General features: G+C 43.5%; 1 protein-coding gene across 2 annotated transcripts in view; it reads right to left on the reverse strand.

Annotated features, from left to right (window-relative positions):
- Nucleotides 1–22,844, reverse strand: part of ttc29 (tetratricopeptide repeat domain 29) — a 323,363-nt gene that overhangs the window by 248,018 nt on the left and 52,501 nt on the right. For both annotated transcript variants that reach the window (XM_055646422.1, XM_055646429.1), the window contains exons 4-5: nt 20,773–20,996; nt 6,525–6,710 (exon numbers count right to left, since the gene is read on the reverse strand). In XM_055646422.1, coding sequence (XP_055502397.1) covers nt 6,525–6,710; nt 20,773–20,996 — 410 coding nt within the window. The remainder of the gene's footprint in view (nt 1–6,524; nt 6,711–20,772; nt 20,997–22,844) is intronic.

The raw sequence follows: 22,844 nt of genomic DNA on the forward strand, positions 1-22,844 counted from the left end.
CTCACTTTTATTTCTCATTGGTAAATATAATTTTCCAATTGATTGCAAAGCTCGACTGGGCTTGTATTCACTGTAATTTAGGATCCTATAGAAACATATAAAATTCTTAAGAGTTTGGATAGGTTAGATGCAGGAAAAATGTTCCCAAATTTGGGAGAGTCCAGAACCAGGGGTCACAGTTTAAGAATAAGGGGTAGGCCATTTAGGACTGAGATAAGGAAAAAAAAATCACTCAGAGAGTTGTGAAACCCTGGAATTCTCTGCCACAGAATGCAGTGGCCAATTCACTGAATATTTTCAAGAGATAGTTAGATTTAGCTCTTAAGGCTAAAGGAATCAAGAGATATGGGGAAAAAGCAGGAACAGGGTACTGATTTTAGATGATCAGCTATGATCAATTTGAATGGCAGTGCTGGCTCGAAGGGCTGAATGGCCTACACCTATTTTTCTGTCTCCATGTTTCCTAAATTGAAACTGCAAATTATTAAAATGCTTACCAATTTTGAAACTCTTCTGTTCCCGATTCAACAACGTTTTTCCTGATATTTGGAAGCTATCCATTTCCTTTAATCCAAACACTCATGCTACTATTCAACACAGCATTATTTTCATTTTAAATGTTGTGACATATTTTTCAAGTTTTCAAGTCTATTTTGTTACGCAATGCTTTGTTATTCTTTTTCTTTCCCATTCACCATAATTTCCACGTTTTTACTTTTTGCATACTTTTAATTTCACATTATACCCTATCTCTTTTGACCTTCATGGGATTATTTGCAGAGGTGCCTGGAAAGTGCAGTCAGAGGTGATGGTGGAGGCAGATACACTGATGGCATCTGAGAAGTTTTTAGATAGGCACATGAACATGGAGGGATATGGATCCTGTGCTGTAATGTAAAGAAAAGCAAACTGTATTAACTAAAATAGAGTTGTCATCCAACAACCATATGCAAGCTTCTCAGCTAAATTAATAGCATCATTTACCTCTGCCTATCCTTAGCCCCACGTCCCCCTCCCTTTTCATCTGTGCATTAATTGCCTCATATTGTGTTTTGAATTGTATTCTGTCTTTACTTTGTGTACTAGTCATGTCTCTACTATTTATTTCATTCCCCTTACATGTTTTTCCTCTACCTGCTAAATTTTTGTAAGGTGTCCTTGAGACTCTTGAAAGGCGCCCATAAATAAAATTTATTATTATTATTATTATTATTTGTCATGGAGGTCAGGTCGGGGGGAGTTCCCCCCGCCATGGGCACCATGTAATCCCGTGCTACCTGCTTCATGGTCAGATAGTCGGCGACTAAACCGTCTCTCACCCACCTGGTTTGCCAGGTGAGGAGGGGGCTGTGGACCGCCAGCAGGACCAAAAACAAGACCTGTCAAAGGGCGGATGAGCTTCTAAGCGAGCCAACGGCTATCCACACTTCAGTAGAAATTGCGAACACTGTCGTACAATAGCATTGTAAGGAATGATGATAAAGCACACACCAACATCCTATACTTCCAGCGGCGGAAGTCCGCAAGAACTGGAGGACAGAGATGTGTGATGCGTCCGTCGCCATTCGCGTTGGAAACCAGCACCACTGTGTCGCTAATGTTTTCAATGATAATCAATCAATTAATTAATTAATTAGTTTGTCACAGAAACAGGCTCCTTTAGAAAAATAATTAGATGAATTAGAGAATGTTTGGACATGTAAAAGAATCAGGAGATCATAAGTTCTCTGATAACATAGCTGCCAGGGCACCTAGGAAGAAGATAAACTTTTACCTTCTCAGAGACATCCAAGACTAGCTCAGAACCTGATGCAACAAACAACTGTTTTTAACACTGAGGAGGAGAGCCAATTTTAATACATAGTCTACTGCTGTTCTCAGATTAGGGTATAAGAATAAGCATTTATGTATAAAAATGCCTGTGACACATGAGCTCATCAGACACCTCAAGCCGAGCTTCTGGAGTGGTACCAGGAACACAGGTTCTTCAAAAGATAATTTGAAAATTCTCCAGTCCAGACTATTAAACAGAGTTCCCGACCAGCTTCCGAAGTAACAGCCTTCGGGGTTGCAGGATATGTGAGACTCTGTGTTTATTTGCCATTTTATGCTGCCATTTATATTGTAGTTTATTTGTGTCTCTATGGTTGCTTTACACAAAGTTGTATTGCCATTCTATTGCTCACTTCTTGTTGGTGGTTTGTGCTTAAATGTGTCTTTAATAAACGCTACTGCTTTAAATGTTATATTATCTGAGTGTTTTCCTTCCATCATTATCCAAATCCTTGAAACCTGCTAATATTCAATTGCACATGGAGGCAGAGAAGAGTAGTTTAACTTGGAATCATATTTGGCATGGGCTTTGTGGGCAGAAGGGCCTATTCCTGCACCGCACTGTTCAATGTTCCATGTTCTAGTTACTATAATAGATTTCTACGCAATTTAAAATGGTATTCTCTTGTGTGATATTGAGAACACAAGCATATATAATTTCTAAAAGAATGATTCCAAAGATCAAAACCATCTTTGTGGGCATCAGGCAAAACAGATGCCCAACATGCTAAGTGAAGGTGAAAGCAATGCACAGCACTTTTCCTACCTCCTTTTAGTTTTATACCCTTTATTGCTCTTACATGAACAAGATTCTCCTGGGGATCCCAAGAAGTCATAATCATAGAGTAACACAGCATGAAAAGAGACCGAAGGGTCTTGACCCAAAATGCCACCCATTCCTTCTCTCCAGAGATGCTACCTATCCCACTGAGTTACTCCATCATTTTCTTTCTATCTTCGATGAAAAGAGACTCTTTGGCTTTTCCAAGTCCTCACTGACCATCACACACTAATTTACAATAATTCTACACTAAACCCATTTTATCTGCAACCCCACTCTGCCTCCAGAATCTACCATTCAATCTGTATGTCTTTAGGGTGTTGGTGGAAACTGAAGTACCTGGAGGAAGCCTGCATAGTAATAAAGACAAAGAAGCAAACTCCACATCACCTGAGATAAGGATTCAACCCCAATTTCTAGTGTTGTGAGGTAACAGCTCTACTAATTTCACTGTGCCATGGTTAAGAGGTGAAGCCATTTATAAGTGAAAAAAAACATATTTGGGCCCCCAAAATGCATCACCATACCAGCAATTGTATGTAGTGGATGGGAAAAGGTCACTTCTTAAATTGTGAGAATGTTTTCAACCCATTTTTAGCCCATTTGCTGCTACTATATGAGGACACTGCAGAGGAAAATCAATTCTCGAATGTTAATCATGATTGCACTTTCCTGGCTATTAGTGCTGCCAATGCATCATGAGTTGTTTGAAAGGCTGAGGATGGGCATATCATAATCTGCAGCACTAAGGTGGTTGGTTTCTAGAAGAAATTTGGGAATCTAGTTTATGCAGAGACAAAGCCGTCCAGTTGGAAAATCTAAGGGTGTTGAGGCCAGGGACGATTGCTGAGGCAAGTAAGAGAGAAGGATCTAAGACGACAAGAGATGAGCAAAGGGAGTCACTGCTCTTCCAAGCCAGTCTCCCTCTACATCCCTCTACATTCTCAATTCCCCATCTGACTGCTGGAAACACATTATCTGCACAAGACAGGTACCAATGATCATTGGACTGACCAAATCCTGACTCCAAAACAACAGCAAAATAAATACTGCTGCATAATTTTGAAGGCATCAAGGATCTTGCAAAGGTAGCTCTCTTCAGAGACAACTTGAATCATCAAAAACAGGATTCACAGCATCACAGCAGCTGGACTACCCTTAAGTTTACCAACATGAGTACATGTGAAGAGACTCAGCTCCTCTCCCAGAAAACATCAGAACTGTTTAATGAGAATAATCAAGTTCCAGCACCTAATTAACTGAAATCATCTTGTGTTTTGGGTTGGAAACTACTCAACAGACAGAAGGACAGTCAGCTAGAAGGAATACTATGAACTTTTCAACCATGACTTTATCCTTGACTTGGGTAAAATATTTGGTTCAGATTTTGTGACCGGCAAAAAGCTGAAAAGGCCACATGAAAACTGAAAAACAGTCCTCAAAAGTAACTGTAATTCTCAAAATGTTTTAAAACTTGGCAGGGAACATCCTTAGTCACAAATCCACAGCCCCACCTCCTGTAACTGGGCAGAGAAGGAGTTGCAGGGGTAGTTAGGAGGGATGCTACAGAAAGGCAGTAGGACACAAATCCTTTTGTGCGGCTTATATTCTACTCAACCACTACCTCAGTGGGGAACAATCAGTGCCACGCCGGACGTTTTTATCTTTTCAAAGTCTTTCACTGTGTCGCTCTTGAAGGGAAATGCTGGAGCATTTCTTTCTAAATTGTGACTGTCCACTGAAAATTGACAATTAAAATCTAATGTCCACTATGAAAAGCATGCAAAATCTGATCTTACACCAAACAGGTTGACAATATTAATATTCCTTGAGCAAATTGGTGTAAAAGAAGGTTGCATCAAAGCCACAACACTGTCCTCAATGTTTATCATTGCATCACTGTATCTCATCTCCAAAAGGTTTCCTGCTGGATTGAAACTAATCACATTGCATAAATAGACAAATCAGTCAACATATATTATTTCATTTTATATGCAGATAGATTTAGCAAGAAGAACATTTAATGTTTGGTCAAAATTGGCCAAATTAGAATCTACATGCTGTTAAAATGTAAGTATTTGTATGGTATATTATGGAATCACTTCAACTCATCCTACATCCCATTGTCATTCTGGTTGTTTGGTTGATTGGCTACTTGAATTGAGAGCAGAGCACTTCATTAACATGTGATGAGCGTTTGCCAGCACTGGGCCTATATTCGCTGGAGTTTAGAAGAATGAGGCGGGACCTCATTGAAACGTTCAGAATAGTAAAAGGCTTGGATAGAGTGGATGTGGGAAGGATGTTTCCACTAGTGGGAGAGTCTTGGACTAGAGGTCATCGCCTCAGAATTAGGAGATGTTATTTTAGGAAGGAAATGAGGAAGAATTTGTTTAGTCAGAGAGTGGTGAATCTGTGGAATCCATTGCCACAGAAGGCTGTGGAGGCAAAGTCAGTTGATATATTTAGGCAGCGATAGATAGATTCTTGATTAGTATGGGTATCAGAGGTTACGGGGAGAAGGCAAGAGAATTGGGTTACGAGGGAGAGGTAGATTAGCCATGATTAAATGGTGGAGTAGACTTGATGGGCCGAATGGCCTAATTCCATTCCTATCACTAATGATCATGATCTTATGAGAGAATCTAAGGCTTTTTTAATGGGTATGATAATAGATAATAGGGAAAAAAAAGTTGGGTGAATGGTTTGAAGGGATTCTGTCGAGAGCCTGTTTAGACTTGATAGTCTGAATTGCCTCCTTCTATCTCATAAGGAAACATGGAAAACGTTTTGCGATTCTCAGAGGGATATATATAATAGGAGTTTTCTGGTTCTGCAAATTTGAGGAATATGGTTTTAAAAACTCAAGATCCATATGTAATATCAGATCAAATCACAAATCACTTATTTCAAAGGGAGACGAGGCAGCCTACAGAGAGGAAGTCCTGAAGTTGACAACCTGGTGCTCAGAAAACATGCCCACAGAAGGCTCTGGAGGCAAAAACAGTGGATATCATTAGTCAGAGATAGGTAGATTCTTGACTTAGTATGGGTATCAGAGGTTAGTGGTGGAGAGGGCAACACCTTTGGGTTAGGAGGGAGAGATAGATAGCTGCTGATTAAATGGACGGACAAGACGATAATAATAATCATCAATAAGGCTAATAATAACTTTAGGGTCCTCAGGAAGCACCTTAAACTCTAACCTGCTGCTGACCTTCTACCGCTGTCCACGAGAGCCTGCTGACAAACAAGCATTACAGCATCATAAGCTGCACCATGGCAGACAGGGAGAGGCTTACAGAGGGTAACCAGGACAGCGCAGATAAATTACATACAAAAATCCCCTCCCTGATGGGCCAAATGGCCTAATTCCATTCCTAGCACAAAATGATCATCAAAGACAGCTCCCATTATGTTTGGACTCTCGACCTGCTGCCCTCTTTAAAGGGCTATAGGTAATAGATAATAGGGAAAAAAGAGTTGGGTGAATAGTTTGCTTTTCGGATTCTGTTGACTAGCCTAAATTAGAATTGATAGTCTGCACTGACTGCCCAACACGGACTTCCATCTGTATATATGTATATAGGTATGTAGCATGGAAAACGTTTGTGCACCGATTCCCCAGAGGGATCTATGTGTTTAGGAGTTTTTTCTGGTTCTGCAAATTTGTGCTAAATTGTATGTATGCACTGAGTAAAACTTTCAAGATCCTGTAAATGTATATGACAATAAAGATCAGATCACTATCTAAACAACAAAAACACTGAAAATGTGTAAGAATAAATAATACCCAGTGCCAGTCTGTTATTTAATTTCCCCTCCATTGAGGAGATTGTGATTAATAGCAAATGTATTTGATTTCTCCGAGTTGTTATCGCATACAATAATGTAAATTAATTTGAAGTACCTTTCTCCTCATAGGCCGTGCCTATATTGGCATTTGCTTCTGCCATTTTCTGTCCCCCACATGGCACGATCATTTTACTGGTGGAGAGGCACGATTCAAAGAAGTGATCTGAAAGTAGTTTGTCGGCAACCTTTTTAAAGTAACATGCCAGTGAAAGTTGATTATTATAGACTTCCTCAAACGAACCTTAAAAAAAATAGTAATATTTTAGAAACGATCATGGGCAATAAGTCACCAATACACACTTATTCATCCAACATATGTTACAATGCCAGAGACAGCATATAGAAATTACCTCTATTCTCACTAATAAAATTCAACAGGTTTCACAGTTTCACAAAGACATTGTAACAATAAAGTGAAGGAAAATTAACATTAGTATGGCATCACTAAATTCAATTTATGAAACACAAATACAGCTATCTACAAATAATTTGTGTATGCAACTTACATGTTTCTTTTATAATCCTGTGTAAATGTAAAGCTTTTAACACATCTAATGTCAATAAAACACTGCTATAAGCAGCTTTAAGCATACAATAGCTATTCATTGTACCTGAGAAATGACTAAAAATATAATTACTGATGAATTATGCAGAATGCAAATCAGATAATAAAATGGAAAGGGAGAGACACTGTGAACTGTACTATTAGTTTTTTCTGAAACAATCACCATTAAACATTCTTTTTTATAAATCGGTGTAGTTCAATGAACTCACCACAGAACTACTCAATCTAGTAATTAGCAATCAAAGAATCTTGTTTATTAAAGGGCCTGTCCCATGAGCATGCAACTTCATGCGGCAAGCGCGACCTAACGTGGTCGCTTGAGCCGTACGGCCTCACGGGGCCGGTCCCACTTCAATCGCCGGAGCCGTATGGAGTTGTGCGGAGTTCCGAAAAACTGACCTTGTTCAAAAATGCCACTACGCAGCCGCCTCGACGCTGTACGCATGGCTTCAACGGGCATACGCAGCGTCGTGATACCGTACACAGTCTTGATGCCGTACGTCACGAGCGAACTTCCCGCGGACTTCGCTCGAACTTCACGTCACTCACTCGACCTCCGCGCGGCCCCCGCTTCTGGTTTGGTCGCGCTCGCCGCATGCAGGCGCATGCTGGTGGGACCGGCCCTGTACGGGGATCGCTCGACCTCCACGCGGCTCCCGCTTCCGGTTTGGTCGCGCTTGCCGCATGCAGGTCGTATGCTCGTGGGACAGGCCCTTAACATGATAATATCAATGACTGCCAATCGATTTATCTGACCCAGCAAGTAAACATCTGAAAGTATAGTTATGAATTATTTTGGGGGATATTTTACACCTACGTAAATTATTTAAAAGGTCTATGTACTTTTCTATCCCAATTATTTTTCAATCTTAATTTTATATTTCATTTGCTGTATTTATATTTCTGTAATTGTATTCACCGGCTGCTTCCTCCTCAACTATTTAATTCTTAATTAGTTATTCTACTTGGACAATGCATCTTTCGCCCTATTGTTCATCAACTTTCTTGATGTTCTGTTGTTCTTGTCATGTATCAGGTTACTCTTCCAGCAAGTTACAGGACAGGAACATTATTGAAGTGAGGGGTGTCAGAAAAAATAGCACAACATGAGATGTCCCATTTCAGTAAATTCTGTACTACAGTAAACCCTCGTTATTACAGACCTTTTTATAACAGATTTTATTGATAGCGGACTGAGCATCCCCACAGTAATTAGACACCACTGTCTCTTTAAGAACACAGGGTGCTAGTTACACTGCTACGGCTATTGAAATTGACAAGCCATGGAAATTGACAAGCAATTTCGACACAATAGACAATAGACAATAGGTGTAGGAGTAGGCCATTTGGCCCTTCGAGCCAGCACCGCCATTCAATGTGATCATGGTTGATCATCCCCAATCCGTACCCCGTTCCTTCCTTCTCCCCATATCCCCTGACTCCGCTATTTTTAAGAGCCCTATCTAGCTCTCTCTTGAAAGCATCCAGAGAACCTGACACGACAGCAGATCAACATGTGCAATGATGAAGGATACAGCAGGTCAGGAGAGCATGGATAGGTGACATTCCGAGTCAAGACCCACTGCTGTATTGCGCTGGAGGCTGAGACCTGCAGTGGCGCCATCCTCCACCGCCCGGCCGGGCTGTTGACACCAAGCCACACCACCTCCCCGACAACATCCAGGCCAGACCTACTGGCCTTAACCGCTAGGCCGGGCTGCCGATGCCGGTTGGCCTTGCCTCCCCGGCAGCTTCCATACCATGTTACCTACCTTTATCACCAGACCGGGCTGTCTATGCCATCCATGGCCTGCACCGCACTCCCAGCTACATCTAGGCCAGACCTACCAATCTTCTCCACCGAACGGGGCTGCCAACGCCTTCTCGCACCTCCTTCTCAGCCGCCTCTGGGCCACACCTTTACCACCAGGCAGAGCTGCCGACGCCACTGACGACCCTCACAGCCGGCCCGCACTGCTTCCCTGGCTGCTTCCAGGCCAGTCTTACTGCCACCACCGCTGGGAACCCAACCTCCTCAGCCACTTCCAGGCCACACCCAATAACAAGCAATGGCTTCAATCGATACTTGAGCAATGACGAAGGACACAAAGTGCTGAAGTAGCTCAGCAGGTCAGCAGAATTTCCACCTCTCCCCAGACTTCCAGCGGCCGGGGGCATCAACTTACCTGGATTTCAGGCCCGGTTTCACACCGAGAGTTTGAAGAAGGGTCTCGACCTTTCTCCAGAGATGCTGCACGACCTGCTGAGTTACTCACCCCCCCCCCAATGACCATTACAGCGGTTTACTGTAGTGTGTTTTTGTATTAATGACTTTTTCTCTCAAAAGAATGAACAAACAAATATATACAAGGGTCATTGATTTGAAATGTGACTTTATTCTCTTTTCATGGATGTTGCCTGGTCCATGCATTTCTTCCAGTATTCTCTGTGTTCATGAATATATTTGCATGATCAGTCAATTTCCCTCATCCCCCTCCAACATACATGCAGAGTCATCTTATATATTTCATGTTACCTGTAAATTAGTACAACATTTATTCAGCTTTGATATCTTCTTGCTTAAGGAGATGCCTACACACATGATCAGACAGCCACTGCTACATATCCAATGCTATGCATATATAAACTAGAAGCTGGATAACTCATCTAAGTGAAATAAAATTGCTCTCCAATATGCTTTCAGAGATAAGACCCCTTTCTATTTTTATGTTATTAATGATACAAAATGGAAATTCCATAAAAGTAAAGGTAAAATGTTCAATTCACCAAAATATCATATTATGTTTTCATATTTTCAGGAAACGCTTGCTGGAACGAAGCTTTTATGCACACATTTTCAAAAATATTAATTGTTCCTGAAACTATTTACATTCCCCTTCAGCCTAGCACTTCCTGCATCAATTCCTGCTGAACCAGATAAGCTCTTAAGTGACTGCTAGGATATCACACGTGGCAAATAAGTCAATCTGAGTGTTCCCTAACTAGAAACCTTGGTTGAAAAGTGAGATCCACTTCCTCTTGAATTCCAGGTTTGAGGCATTCAAGTCAGATGTGTCCGACCTGTACAGGAAATTTAAGTACACCATTGCAAACCAAGGATGGCAAGAGACTACCTGACAAAGCTAGAGTTCCAGACTAACCACACAGACCATTATCTATGCATCCCTCCTCCAATATGAAGTTCCCACATGCTTTATACGAAGACCACAATCATCCCTGTGCCAAAGGGAAACAAGATAATATACCTTAATGACTACTGCCCAGTGGCTCTGACTCCCATCTTCATGAAGGCATAAGGAACTACAGATAAGAGAATCTTGAGTAAAACACAAAGTGCTGAGGAACTCAATGGGTCAGGCAGCATCTGTGCAGGGAATGGATAGACGATATTTCGGATCAGGACCCTTCTTCAGGTTCAGATTCTTAGGTTCACGTCATGAAGTGGTTCGAGGGGTTGGGCATGGTGCACGTTGACTCCAACCTGCCAGAAAGTCAGAATCCACTGCAATTCGCCCGCCACCGCAACAGGTCCAGATTCAACACCTCAAGCCCCTGTCCCACTGTACAAGGTAATTAACGAGTTCTCCCGAGTTTTCCCCTAATTCGCTCGGAGAATGTCCGTAGCGGGTCCGTAGGAGTTCGTGGATGTCTCGTAGCGGCTCGTTATGCTAACGGTAGGTACTCGGGCCATCCGGTAACTCGTGACATTTTTTCATCCCTGTAAAAAGTGTCCACGAGTAAAAAAATACTCGGAGTGAAAAAAGTGTTTTACTTTTTATTCCTACCGTTAGCATTACGAGCCGCTACGAGACATCCACGAACTCCTACGGACCTGCTACGGACATTCTCCGAGTTCGAATCAGGGGAAAACTCGGGAGAACCCGTGAATTACCTCGTACAGTGGGACAGGGGCTTCACTCTGCAACTGGATCCTTGACCTCCTGACCCATAGACCACAATCAATAAGGATTGGCGGCAACACCTCCTACTTGATCATTCTCAACACCTGTGTCCCTCACGGCTGTGTACTGAGCCCCTTACTAATCCCTACACACTCATAAGTGTGTCCAAATTCTGCTCTAACTTTATTTACATATTTAAAGATGACACCACTGTATAGGGTCAGCTCCATCCAAGATCGCAAGAAATTTGAAAAGCCATTATTGTAGATTCACAAGAGCATCACATAAACCAACCTCCCTTCCATTGCCTCCATTTATACCTCATGCTGCCTTGGCAAGGCCAGCAGCATAATAGTAAGATTAAACGAGAACTTACCAGTTTGAAGTTTGATCTTTATTTTATGAGGAGGAACGTTGAGGGAATACGTGAAGAACCCCGCTTACGACGCATGCGTGTCATCCTTCAAAGCAGCGGTGTGAGGTCACAGATACACTATAATGACCTAAGATAGTAAGATTATTAAAGAGATACCAGTTTAAGATATGACCATATGAGGGTGGGAGCGGAGGGCACGTATTCCCTCAACGTTCCTCCTCATAAAATAAAGATCAAACTTCAAACTGGTAAGTTCTCGTTTAATCTTACTATTTTACTTCGGAGTCACGTGAGTGACTACGTGAAGATTTCAAAGCTCTGTGACCTCATGTCGTGGAGCGAGTCCATGCTTCACAACTGCCTTGGTAGTTTGGGAGAATTTGTTACTGATATTCAAGAAATACATTCATACCAATTTTTAAACGTAAATGATAAATAATATTATTAACTCAAATCATAAACCTTGTAATCTTTAAGTATAAATTATATAGAATATGTCCTTGCGAAAACGTTTCTTCATTCCTAACTGGTTTGTTGTAAAATCTCTGAAATGTTTTCTCTCTGATGACCATCCTGCAATCCTGAGGATTTGGTCCATCGATACCTCAAGGCGATTAGCTGCCGATGTAGCTGCAGCCCTGGTGGAGTGAGATTTGAATACATAGTGTCCACTCCCACCTTTATTAAGCCATATCTCAGCCACCGCGAAATGGTCTGAGTCGAGACTCTATGGTACGGCTTCTTATGGCTGATCAAAAGAGCCTTTTCATTGCCTCTGATAGCCTTTGTTCTGTCAATATATAACACAATGTGTTTCACTACACAGAGGCGTTCGTCCTCCGGATAGGCTATGAATTCTATGACCTGACCCGCTGATCCTGGTCTAATTTGCTTAATAAGGTCCTGGATCACAAATATCAAACTTCCTGTCGCCACAGTCAAGCTATCCAATCTTAATTTCTGCAATGACTGGACCCTTTGCGCTGTGACCAGCGCCATAAGCATTACCATTTTCATAGTGAGTTGGTTCAGAGTTAAAGCTGTAGCCGGCGACCAATCCCTAGCATGATTAGGACCACACTCACGTCCCAGATTTGGCTGTATCTAGAACTTGGTGGGTGGTGTTAAAGATGCCTCGTAACAGTTTTACAGCCTGTCTTTCTGTGCCTTGCCATAAATAACTCGACAATGCACTTCTAGCACTATTCCATCGTTGACAGTCGGTCCAGCTCAAGGTTTTTCAAGTGAGTGCCCTCGAGTTTGAAGGTCGAAGACAGTCGCTGAAAAGTAACATCAGTAACATCAGTAGGACAGGTCCTTAACTCAGTTCGCTGATGATGTATTAATATATAACTCTCGTGCCAACTGAAAGTATAGCCATAAAGGCGTTGCTTGCAGAGATGAATGATACTTTTCAGTTAGATTTTGCTGTCTAAGCAATGCCAAAGCTGGTTTAAGAACTTTTGTAAATAATGTAGGGGCTGATGTTAGCCTGTTTGGTAGCACCTTGTATTGCCAAAGCTGTCCCATCCGTTAAATTTCAAAAAAACGCCTGTGTTCACCTCTGATGGGTACCGTATAGTAAGCATCTTGAAGATCAATACTTGCCATAAAGTAGCCCCCTAAAACTAACTCTGTAGCAGTGCTAAAAATATCCATTTTAAAATGAACATATTGCACAAAATTGTTAAGCGTTGATAAATCAATAATAATACGGCAACCCCCATCTCTCTATGTCTAATAAATATGTTGTACTGGAGGGTTTCGTATGAGTATAAACTCTATCAGATATCCCTTAATACTGCTAAGGATATATCTCTCCATAGTTATATTACACCATGCTTCCAAATGAAATTGCAACCTCCCTCCAACTTCCGTGCTCCTTATTAATTCTGGAGGCACAGACCCACCTACCTCCATGGTTATCGGTGGAAATTTAGTTACTTTCTTGGTTTCAACCGTGGTTGCGGAGGGCCGTGAGGTTGAGGGTAGGGTAGATGTTACATAGACATAGACATAGAAATTAGGTGCAGGAGTAGGCCATTCGGCCCTTCGAGCCTGCACCGCCATTCTATATGATCATGGCTGATCATCCAACTCGGTATCCTGTACCTGCCTTCTCTCCATACCCCCTGATCCCCTTAGCCAGAAGGGCCACATCTAACTCCCTCTTAAATATAGTCAATGAACTGGCCTCAACTACCCTCTGTGGCAGAGAGTTCCAGAGATTCACCACTCTCTCTGTGTGAAAAAAGTTCGTCTCATCTCGGTTTTAAAGGATTTCCCCTTTATCCTTAAGCTGTGACCCCTTGTCCTGGACTTCCCTAACATCGGGAACAAGCTTCCTGCATCTAGTCTGTCCAACCCCTTAAGAATTTTGTAAGTTTCTATAAGATCCCCTCTCAATCTCCTAAATTCTAGAGAGTATAAACCAAGTCTATCCAGTTGAAGTGGATGCTTGCGCATCTTCCACAGTGGGCGTCCCGGCCAACCCCTAAAAAGGACGCTGCTGCTGGTTACCTCTGGCCTCTCTCCAATTTCTCGTACTACCTTTTTTTTAGGAGGCCCACAAGGTTGATATCGTTTGCCAAGATATCCTTTGGCCGCTCTGATAAGCCCAAAGTCTTGGCCTCCTCTTCAAATCTTTGACCTGTGTCGACAGGTCACCCCCAAACAACAGGGTTTGGGGTTTTATAGCTTTTGCTTGCACAGGATTGCAACCTTTGGATCCAGAGCTGGCTGAATAGCCCCCTTCCTAATATTATTGTTCAAATTGAACGTTGCAAAAACGCTAAAGCATCTTTATGGTCATTCGTCATGTCTATGTTCTCTAGCGTACGGGCCAAGGCTGTTATGCCCGCCGAGAGACCTTCCAGAGCGTTTTGAATTTTTATATATCCTGACTCCTGATTGCCTGACCAACGTGTCTCCAAATACTTCGGTTAACACTGGCCACATTCAGAGCCCCACAATTTCCTGGAAGTAAATGTTTTGCCAACACCTCAGCAAAGGTATTGGCTTACAGGTGATGTGTAGACATGTACTTAATGCTGGCAGCCATCCTGGCCTCTAGATCTTTGCCAGCCTGTTCTTGCTGAAACTATTACCCAACATGTCCAGCAACTTGGTTTTCTCGTCCTCCATATGCAAATGTGGCTCCATCTCTAGTTCAGAATCTGACACAGGCAGCCCTTCAACACCCTCTTCCGAGAAGGATGAAATGTCAAGCAGCCCTTTATGGTAATCTGCTGAGGGACTTACACCTTTGCCACTGTGGCTATCGTGCATATCCTGGAGCCTGTCACTCTGGAGAAGTTCCTCCAACAACCGCTCCAGCCGACTTACGTGCTCTCGGGCACTAGTCGATCGCGGGTGTTTAAATTTATCCACGTGCCGCGGTTTTGCCGCAGCCGGTCCCCATGCCTACGGGCACTGGTTGTGCTTGCAGTCCCGGTACTCCCCGCACCTGTCACTGACGGCCGAACCTGCTGCAGCCACTCGTACCGGTTTCCCAGCTCCGCGAAAGTGGCCGCTGCTGGCTGCGCTATATCCTGCAGCTGCTCATCCTCACTCCGGTATCGGTAAGTATTATCCGGAGGCTGTTTCTCCACATCACTTTCGCAGTGATGTCTTTATTAACACTGGCAGCCATCCTGGCCTCGAGATCCTTCCCAGTTTGTTCTTGTTGGAAGTACTGGCCCACCATGTCCAGCAACTTGTTTTTCTCTCCTTCAACAGGAGAAGGTGGCTCCATCTCCTGCTCAGATTCAGACCAGGTCAGACCTTCAATACCCTCCTCAGAGGAGTCTGACATATCATGCAGCCCTTTATGGGACACTGCTGTGGGACTTACATCTTGCCCACTGTGGCTATCCTCCATATCCCGGAGCCTGCCACTCTGGAGAATTTCATCCAGCAACCGCTCCAGCCGACTTCCGTGCTCTCGGGCACTAGTCGATCGCGGGTGCTTTAATATATCCGACCGCTCCTGCCGACCTTGGTGCTCTCGGGCAATAGTCGCACGCGGTATTTCCCGCAGCCGGTCGCCATGCCTACGGGCACTGGTCGCTTTTGGCCGCCCGATATAACTATGCCGCTCCTTGCGGTCCCAGTACTCACGGGCACCTGCTGGCGGCTGATCAATCCTGCAGCCACTCGTACTGGCTTTCCAGCTCCCTGCTCCGGTACTGGTAGGTTTTATCCAGTGACTGCTCCAAATCCACATCACTTTCACAGTAATGTAGTTTTCTCTTTGCCTTCCCGCCCGGCCGAGAAGTTGATTTTGCCGGCGCGGGAATAAGTCAGGCACAGCTCTCCATCCGAGACTCCTGTGCCTCCTGACTTACTTCCTGCACCTTCTCCGCAGCCTTCCTTCGCGTTACTCTGTCCATTCCTAGAAATTCAGAATGCAGTGCAACAAACCTGTTAATTCCAACCACTGGAACCGCCCCCGGTGCTCACGCACTGGTCCCTCGTGGTTGTTCTGCAGCCGGTCAAACCGGCACCAATGCCCTCAGCACACTGGCCGCTCCTGGCTGCTCGCTCTCGCCGCTGGGACCGACACTGGTGCTTACAGCACTGGTCCCTCGCGTTCTTCTGCATCCGTTAAACCCAGCACCAATGCCCCCAGCATTGGCCGCTCCCGGCTGCTCATTCTAGCCGCTGGGACCGACACTGGTGCTTACAGCACTGGTCCCTCGTGGTCGTCTGCAGCGGTAAAAACCCGCAGAAATGCCCCAAGCATAGGCCACTCGCGGCTGCTTGTAGGGCTTCAACCCCTCTGACCAACCCCGTACTCACGGTACTGGTCGCTCGCCCCGGTCCTCCAGCCGCTTCAATGGGCTCCGATGCCGCTAGCGACTGCATCCAACCCAGACTCGCCTGAGTCTGGAAACCCGGGACGTGTTGCTTCGCTTCCCGCCTGGCAGAAGTGAATCTTGCCGGTGCGGGGAGCGACGTCGGGCACAGCTGTTTCCTCTCCGGAGGATTCGCGTGCCGTCGGCTGCTGCTGGTGTTGCTGGCTGCCCGCTGTTTCCGCGGTTCTCCCCTCCAGCTTTCCCGCAGCTTCTTCATCCTGCAGTTTCCTACCTGCAAAGGTAAGTGGCAAAAATTTTGCAGTCTCTTGCCTGCTTCTTTCGATTTACCTCTAGGGAGACGTCCTCTCCCATGTCTGACTCGCGCAATGCGTGTAGCGATATGACACGCATGCGTCATAAGCGGGGTTCTTCATGTAGTCACTCACGTGACTCCAAAGTAAAATCAAGGACATGTCGCACCCTAGCCACTCCCTCTTCTCCCTTCGCAAAATATGGAAGCGTGAAAATGCACACGTCCAGATTCAGGGAGGTTCTTTCCAGCTGTCATCAGGCAACTGAACCATCCTACTACAACAACAGTGCAGTCATGAATTACTATTTACCTCATTGGTGGCCCTCAGGCTATCTTTGATCAGACTTCACTGGCTTTATCTTGCACTAAACGTTATTCCCTTATCCTGTATCTGTACACTGTGAATGGCTCAATTGTAATCATGTATTGTCTTTCCGCTGACTGGTTAGTACACAACAAAAGCTTTTCACTGTACCTCGGTACACATGACAATAAATTAAACTGAACTGAACTGGCATAACTCTTCTTCCTCAGAAAACAAAGGAAATTTGTTATTGTCTCAAAAGACTCTTAACAATTTCAACAGATGCACCATAGAAAGCATCCTAGTGAGATGCATAATTACTCATATTGGCAATTGCTCTGCCCAAGACTACAAGAAATTGCAGAGAGTTGTGAATGCAGCCAAGCCCATCATGCAAATCAGTCTCCACTCCCATTGACTCCATCTATACTTCTTACTGCCTTGGGAAAGCAACCAAAATAATCAAAACCCACTCATTCCTTGGTCATTCTTTTTTCCCCACTCTCCCGTCGAACAAAAGTTACAAAACCTTGAAAGCACACAGGATCAGATTCAAGAATATCTTCTTTCCTGCTGTTCTCAGACTCTTGAAGATTTCTCTCATATGGAAACAATTAATTCCTACCCTCCCAATGAAGCTCATTGCACTTATTTTATCTGCACTTACTCTGTGGCTGTAACACTATATTCTGCATTTTGTATCTGTAGTGGCCATTTGGCATGTTTTGCATGTCATTGTGGATGGCATGTGCCTTTAAGGACATTAGTTTGGAGGATGTGGAATCGGAAGGACATTAGTTTGGAGGATGTGGAATCGGTATGGGTAGAGCTGCGAAACAATAAGGGGCAGAAAACGCTGGTGGGTGTTGTGTACAGGCCACCTAACAGTAGTAGTGAAGTTGGGGATGGCATCAAACAGGAAATTAGAAATGCTTGCGACAAAGGCAAAGCAGTTATAATGGGTGACTTCAATCTACATATAGATTGGGTGAATCAAACTGGCAGGGGTGCTGAGGAAGAGGATTTCTTGGAATGTATACGGGATAGTTATCTAAACCAACATGTAGAGGAACCAACGAGAGAGCTGGCTATTTTAGACTGGGTATTGAGTAATGAGGAAGGGTTAGTTAGTAGTCTTGTTGTGCGTGGCCCCTTGGGCAAGAGTGACCATAATATGGTTGAGTTCTTCATTAGGATGGAGAGTGACATTGTTAATTCAGAAACAATGGTTTTGAACTTAAAGAAAGGTAACTTTGAGGGTATGAGACGTGAATTGGCCAAGATTGACTGGCAATTAATTTTAAAAGGGTTGACGGTGGATATGCAATGGAAGGCATTTAAAGACTGCATGGATGAACTACAAAAATTGTTCATCCCAGTTTGGCAAAAGAATAAATCAGGGAAGGTAGTGCATCCATGGATAACAAGGGAAATCAGGGATAGTATCAAAGCAAAGGATGATGCGTACAAACTAGCCAGAAAAAGCAGCATACCGGAGGACTGGGAGAAATTCAGAGACCAGCAGAGGAGGACGAAGGGCTTAATTAGAAAAGGAAAAATGGATTATGAAAGAAAACTGGCAGTGAACATAAAATCTGACTGCAAATGTTTTTATAGATATGTGAAAAGAAAGAGATTAGTTAAAACAAATGTAGGTCCCTTGCAGTCAGAAACAGGTGAGTTGATCATGGGGAACCAGGATATGGCGGACCAATTGAATAACTACTTTGGTTCCGTCTTCACTAAGGAAGACATAAATGATCTGCCGGAAATAGCAGGGGCCCGCGAGGAATTGAGTGAAATCCAGGTTAGTCGGGAAGTGGTGTTGGGTAAATTGAATGGATTAAAGGCCGATAAATCCCCAGGGCCTGATAGGCTGCATCCCAGAGTACTTAAGGAAGTAGCTCCAGAAATAGTGGATGCATTAGTAATAATCTTTCAAAACTCCTTAGATTCTGGAGTAGTTCCAGAGGATTGGCGGGTAGCAAATGTAACCCCACTTTTTAAGAAGGGAGGGAGAGAGAAAACGGGGAATTACAGACCAGTTAGCCTAACATCGGTAGTGGGGAAACTGCTAGAGTCAGTTATTAAAGATGGGATAGCAGCACATTTAGAAAGTGGTGAAATCATTGGATAAAGTCAGCATGGATTTACGAAAGGTAAATCATGTCTGACGAATCTTATAGAATTTTTCGAGGATGTAACTAGTAGCGTGGATAGGGGAGAACCAGTGGATGTGGTGTATCTGGACTTCCAGAAGGCTTTCGACAAGGTCCCACATAAGAGATTAGTATACAAACTTAAAGCACATGGCATTGGGGGTTCAGTATTGATGTGGATAGAGAACTGGCTGGCAAACAGGAAGCAAAGAGTAGGAGTAAACGGGTCCTTTTCACAATGGCAGGCAGTGACTAGTGGGGTACCGCAAGGCTCAGTTACTGGGACCCCAGCTATTTACAATATATATTAATGATCTGGATGAGGGAATTGAAGGCAATATCTCCAAGTTTGCGGATGACACTAAGCTGGGGGGCAGTGTTAGGTGTGAGGAGGATGCTAGGAGACTGCAAGGTGACTTGGATAGGCTGGGTGAGTGGGCAAATGTTTGGCAAATGCAGTTTAATGTGGATAAATGTGAGGTTATCCATTTTGGTGGCAAAAACGGGAAAGCAGATTATTATCTAAACGGTGGCCGATTGGGAAACGGGGAGATGCAGCGAGACCTGGGTGTCATGGTACACCAGTCATTGAAGGTAGGCATGCAGGTGCAGCAGGCAGTAAAGAAAGCGAATGGCATGTTGGCTTTCATAGCAAGAGGATTTGAGTATAGGAGCAGGGAGGTTCTACTGCAGTTGTATAGGGTCTTGGTGAGACCACACCTGGAGTATTGCGTGCAGTTTTGGTCTCCAAATCTGAGGAAGGACATTATTGCCATAGAGGGAGTGCAGAGAAGGTTCACCAGACTGATTCCTGGGATGTCAGGACTGTCTTATGAAGAAAGACTGGATAGACTTGGTTTATACTCTCTAGAGTTTAGGAGATTGAGAGGGGATCTTATAGAAACTTACAAAATTCTTAAGGGGTTGGACAGGCTAGATGCAGGAAGATTGTTTCCGATGTTGGGGAAGTCCAGGACAAGGGGTCACAGCTTAAGGATAAGGGGGAGATCCTTTAGAACCGAGATGAGGAGAACTTTTTTCACACAGAGAGTGGTGAATCTCTGGAACTCTCTGCCACAGAGGGTGGTTGAGGCCAGTTCATTGGCTATATTTAAGAGGGAGTTAGATGTGGCCCTTGTGGCCAAGGGGATCAGAGGGTATGGAGAAAAGGCAGGTACGGGATACTGAGTTGGATGATCAGCCATGATCATATTAAATGGCGGTGCAGGCTCGAAGGGCCGAATGGCCTACTCCTGCACCTAATTTCTATGTTTCTATGTTTCTATGTTTAAATTTTAGACAGCCCGTTATAATGTGGGTGGGATTTATGACGTGTCTTTGGGCATGTTTGCAGCTTAACTGCTTGCGCAGAAGTTTAGTTTTTAGATTTGTTTTGGAGAGACGATGGAAAAGGTTAAACCTTCGACCATGTCAAAGCATGTCATTGTTACGGAGACACGAGGAGCTTTTTAATATCTGAAGTAATGTGCTGGAGTTCGAAGTAGATTGCCGTAACAAGTCGGAAAAACCTTGGATGTATCTTACTGTTTTCTATCTACAATAAAGAAAATATTCATTAAAAGACTATGTGCTGAAGCTTTATGAATGGAGAAGCTCTGAAGGTCTCTGAGGCAGCTTGCATGCGTACCGAAGATATTGCCCTTATCCATTCTCATCCAATTAGCGGCTATGGTGATAATTACCCGAAAGATATAGTCCAAAATCTGCCGCTGCAGTATCTTTTTCCCCTTTTGCACTACATTTTATATGATTGGCATGATTTGGCTGGATAGCACACAACAAAGTTTGTCACTGTTTCTCGGTAGACATGACAATAATAAACTAATACCAATATGACCTCACTTACCTGCTCTTTCGGCTGCCTCAGCCCTAGTAAGGAAATACTGAAGATGATCCAGTTTATTTAGCTGTTTGTTCAATGGTTCTTCCATCCATATGTCTGACCCAGGGCCTGCATTCTCCCTTACAGCATTCCAATATAGGATCAGAGTGGTGAACTCTGAAAAAGACTTGTGATAACCTTGCTGCAGCATGTCGATGCAAATGTTGTGTCTGTATGAATTCCTGTAACTGGAACAGGCAGAGTGAAAAACAAAGTTTAGCATGAGGAATCAAATAGATTTTTTTCTGAATAATATTGTAGTTTAAGGTATAAATCAGTTATTTCATTATCATACATTGCAGAAATGTGTAATTAATTTTAGGTTGGGATAGTAATTGGCTGGGCTACTATTGAAGAATTGCTCCAAAGCAGGTGACCAGTAGAAGGAGTGGTGAAAAACAAAATATTGAGAGAATACACTTTTGGGAAAAAAAAGGGGAATTATTTTGATGGGATTGGCTCCAAATTGTTCCTTTAATGTCAATTGATGTGAGATTTCTCTTTTATTCCAATGACTGGCTAGAATACAATGACTTTAAATTGCAATGCCCGTTGCATTTCACATAGCCTTCCATTAAGCACCCATCCAGGAACCAGCTCCCCACTTGGTACATTTTTTCAAAATTACATTTTGCACAATACAAAGCCAGAAAGTTGTGTAATTCCCTATAAATGGCCTTGGTTATGCAAAATAAATATTCTCCAACAGTATAACCATTCAGTATTTAGCGATGTTACAAAACTTACCTTCAGCAGCGCTGCAGTTCTGCCACTGGCCTTGTGCGTGGCTTTGGCGTCTTGGGGGGGGGGGGAGGGGGGAGGGATTAAAATGCAGTTTTGTACTGCTTGTCGGAGGCGGATTTCCTCGGGCTGCTAGCTGCTGAAGAAAAATCGATTGGACTTCCTTTCCCGTTTTTTTTTTTAATCGCTAGACAATTTAATAATTGGATTAAAATAAAAGGCGACTTCTAACGCCATCAACGCCTACAGCATGACGGATCGCAAGAACGGGACAAAACAAAGGGCAAGTCGTATAATTTACATATAATCTTGCTTCTTGGGATGACTTTAATCTAATTTTACATTGCGAAAATGTTATTTGGGCTCCATACGAACCGGCAGTGTCATTCCTGCCGATATGGGGTTCAAATTCACAGATGCCGATATGGCGTTCAAACATATGCAATGTTCCAATCGATCGCCTTCCAGAAACACCCACTCGCAAGGTGAATAAAATGCTCTTTTACTTTGGACAATCATGTCATAAGAGCATCTAAATCGTCTATATTTTGTGTTTTTGTCTATCCATAGTCAATATCTTTATACTAAATATACACAACAGTTTTAGCCACATGCATTGTGCAAAAAATAATAATTATATCGAGTGGATGTTTCTAGATTAATTTATGGGAATTATTAAATTCCTTCCATCTGGCATATAAATTCATGATAGTGAGATTTAAAAATCATGTTATATTGTGATTTCTTGTGTGAATTGGATTAGTTTGTTATCCATCCATCGATCCCCACCATCTCTCTGACCTGCTCTCCACCACTCTCCCCCTGGACTCAACCCATATCTCACCTGATGATCTCACAAACCATCTCAACTCCACCTTGTCTACCTCCCTTAACATTCTGGCTCCCCTCAAAACAAGAACCGTAACTGTCAACACATCTTCACCCTGGTACACACCTGCACTTCGTAAGCTGAAACAGACTGGTTGCCGACTTGAACGACTCACAAAGAAATCATCTCTCACAGTCCACCATGAAGCTTACAAACTCCACCTCACTGACTACAAAGGTGCCCTCATTGCTGCAAAATCTGCCTACCTCTCCTCCATATTCACCGACCCCTGCCTAAACCACAGAACCCTCTTCTCCACAGTGGGCAACCTCCTCAAGCCTCGAGCCAACACTCTCCCTACTCTGGATCTCTGCAACTCATTCCTCCACTTTTTCGCTGATAAAATCAGCACCATCTATCAATCTCTATCCCCTGTACCCGACTCCCCAGCATCTACTCCACCACC

The sequence above is a fragment of the Leucoraja erinacea genome, chromosome 1, assembly GCF_028641065.1.
Source record: "Leucoraja erinacea ecotype New England chromosome 1, Leri_hhj_1, whole genome shotgun sequence".
NCBI classification, from domain to species: Eukaryota; Metazoa; Chordata; class Chondrichthyes; order Rajiformes; family Rajidae; genus Leucoraja; species Leucoraja erinaceus.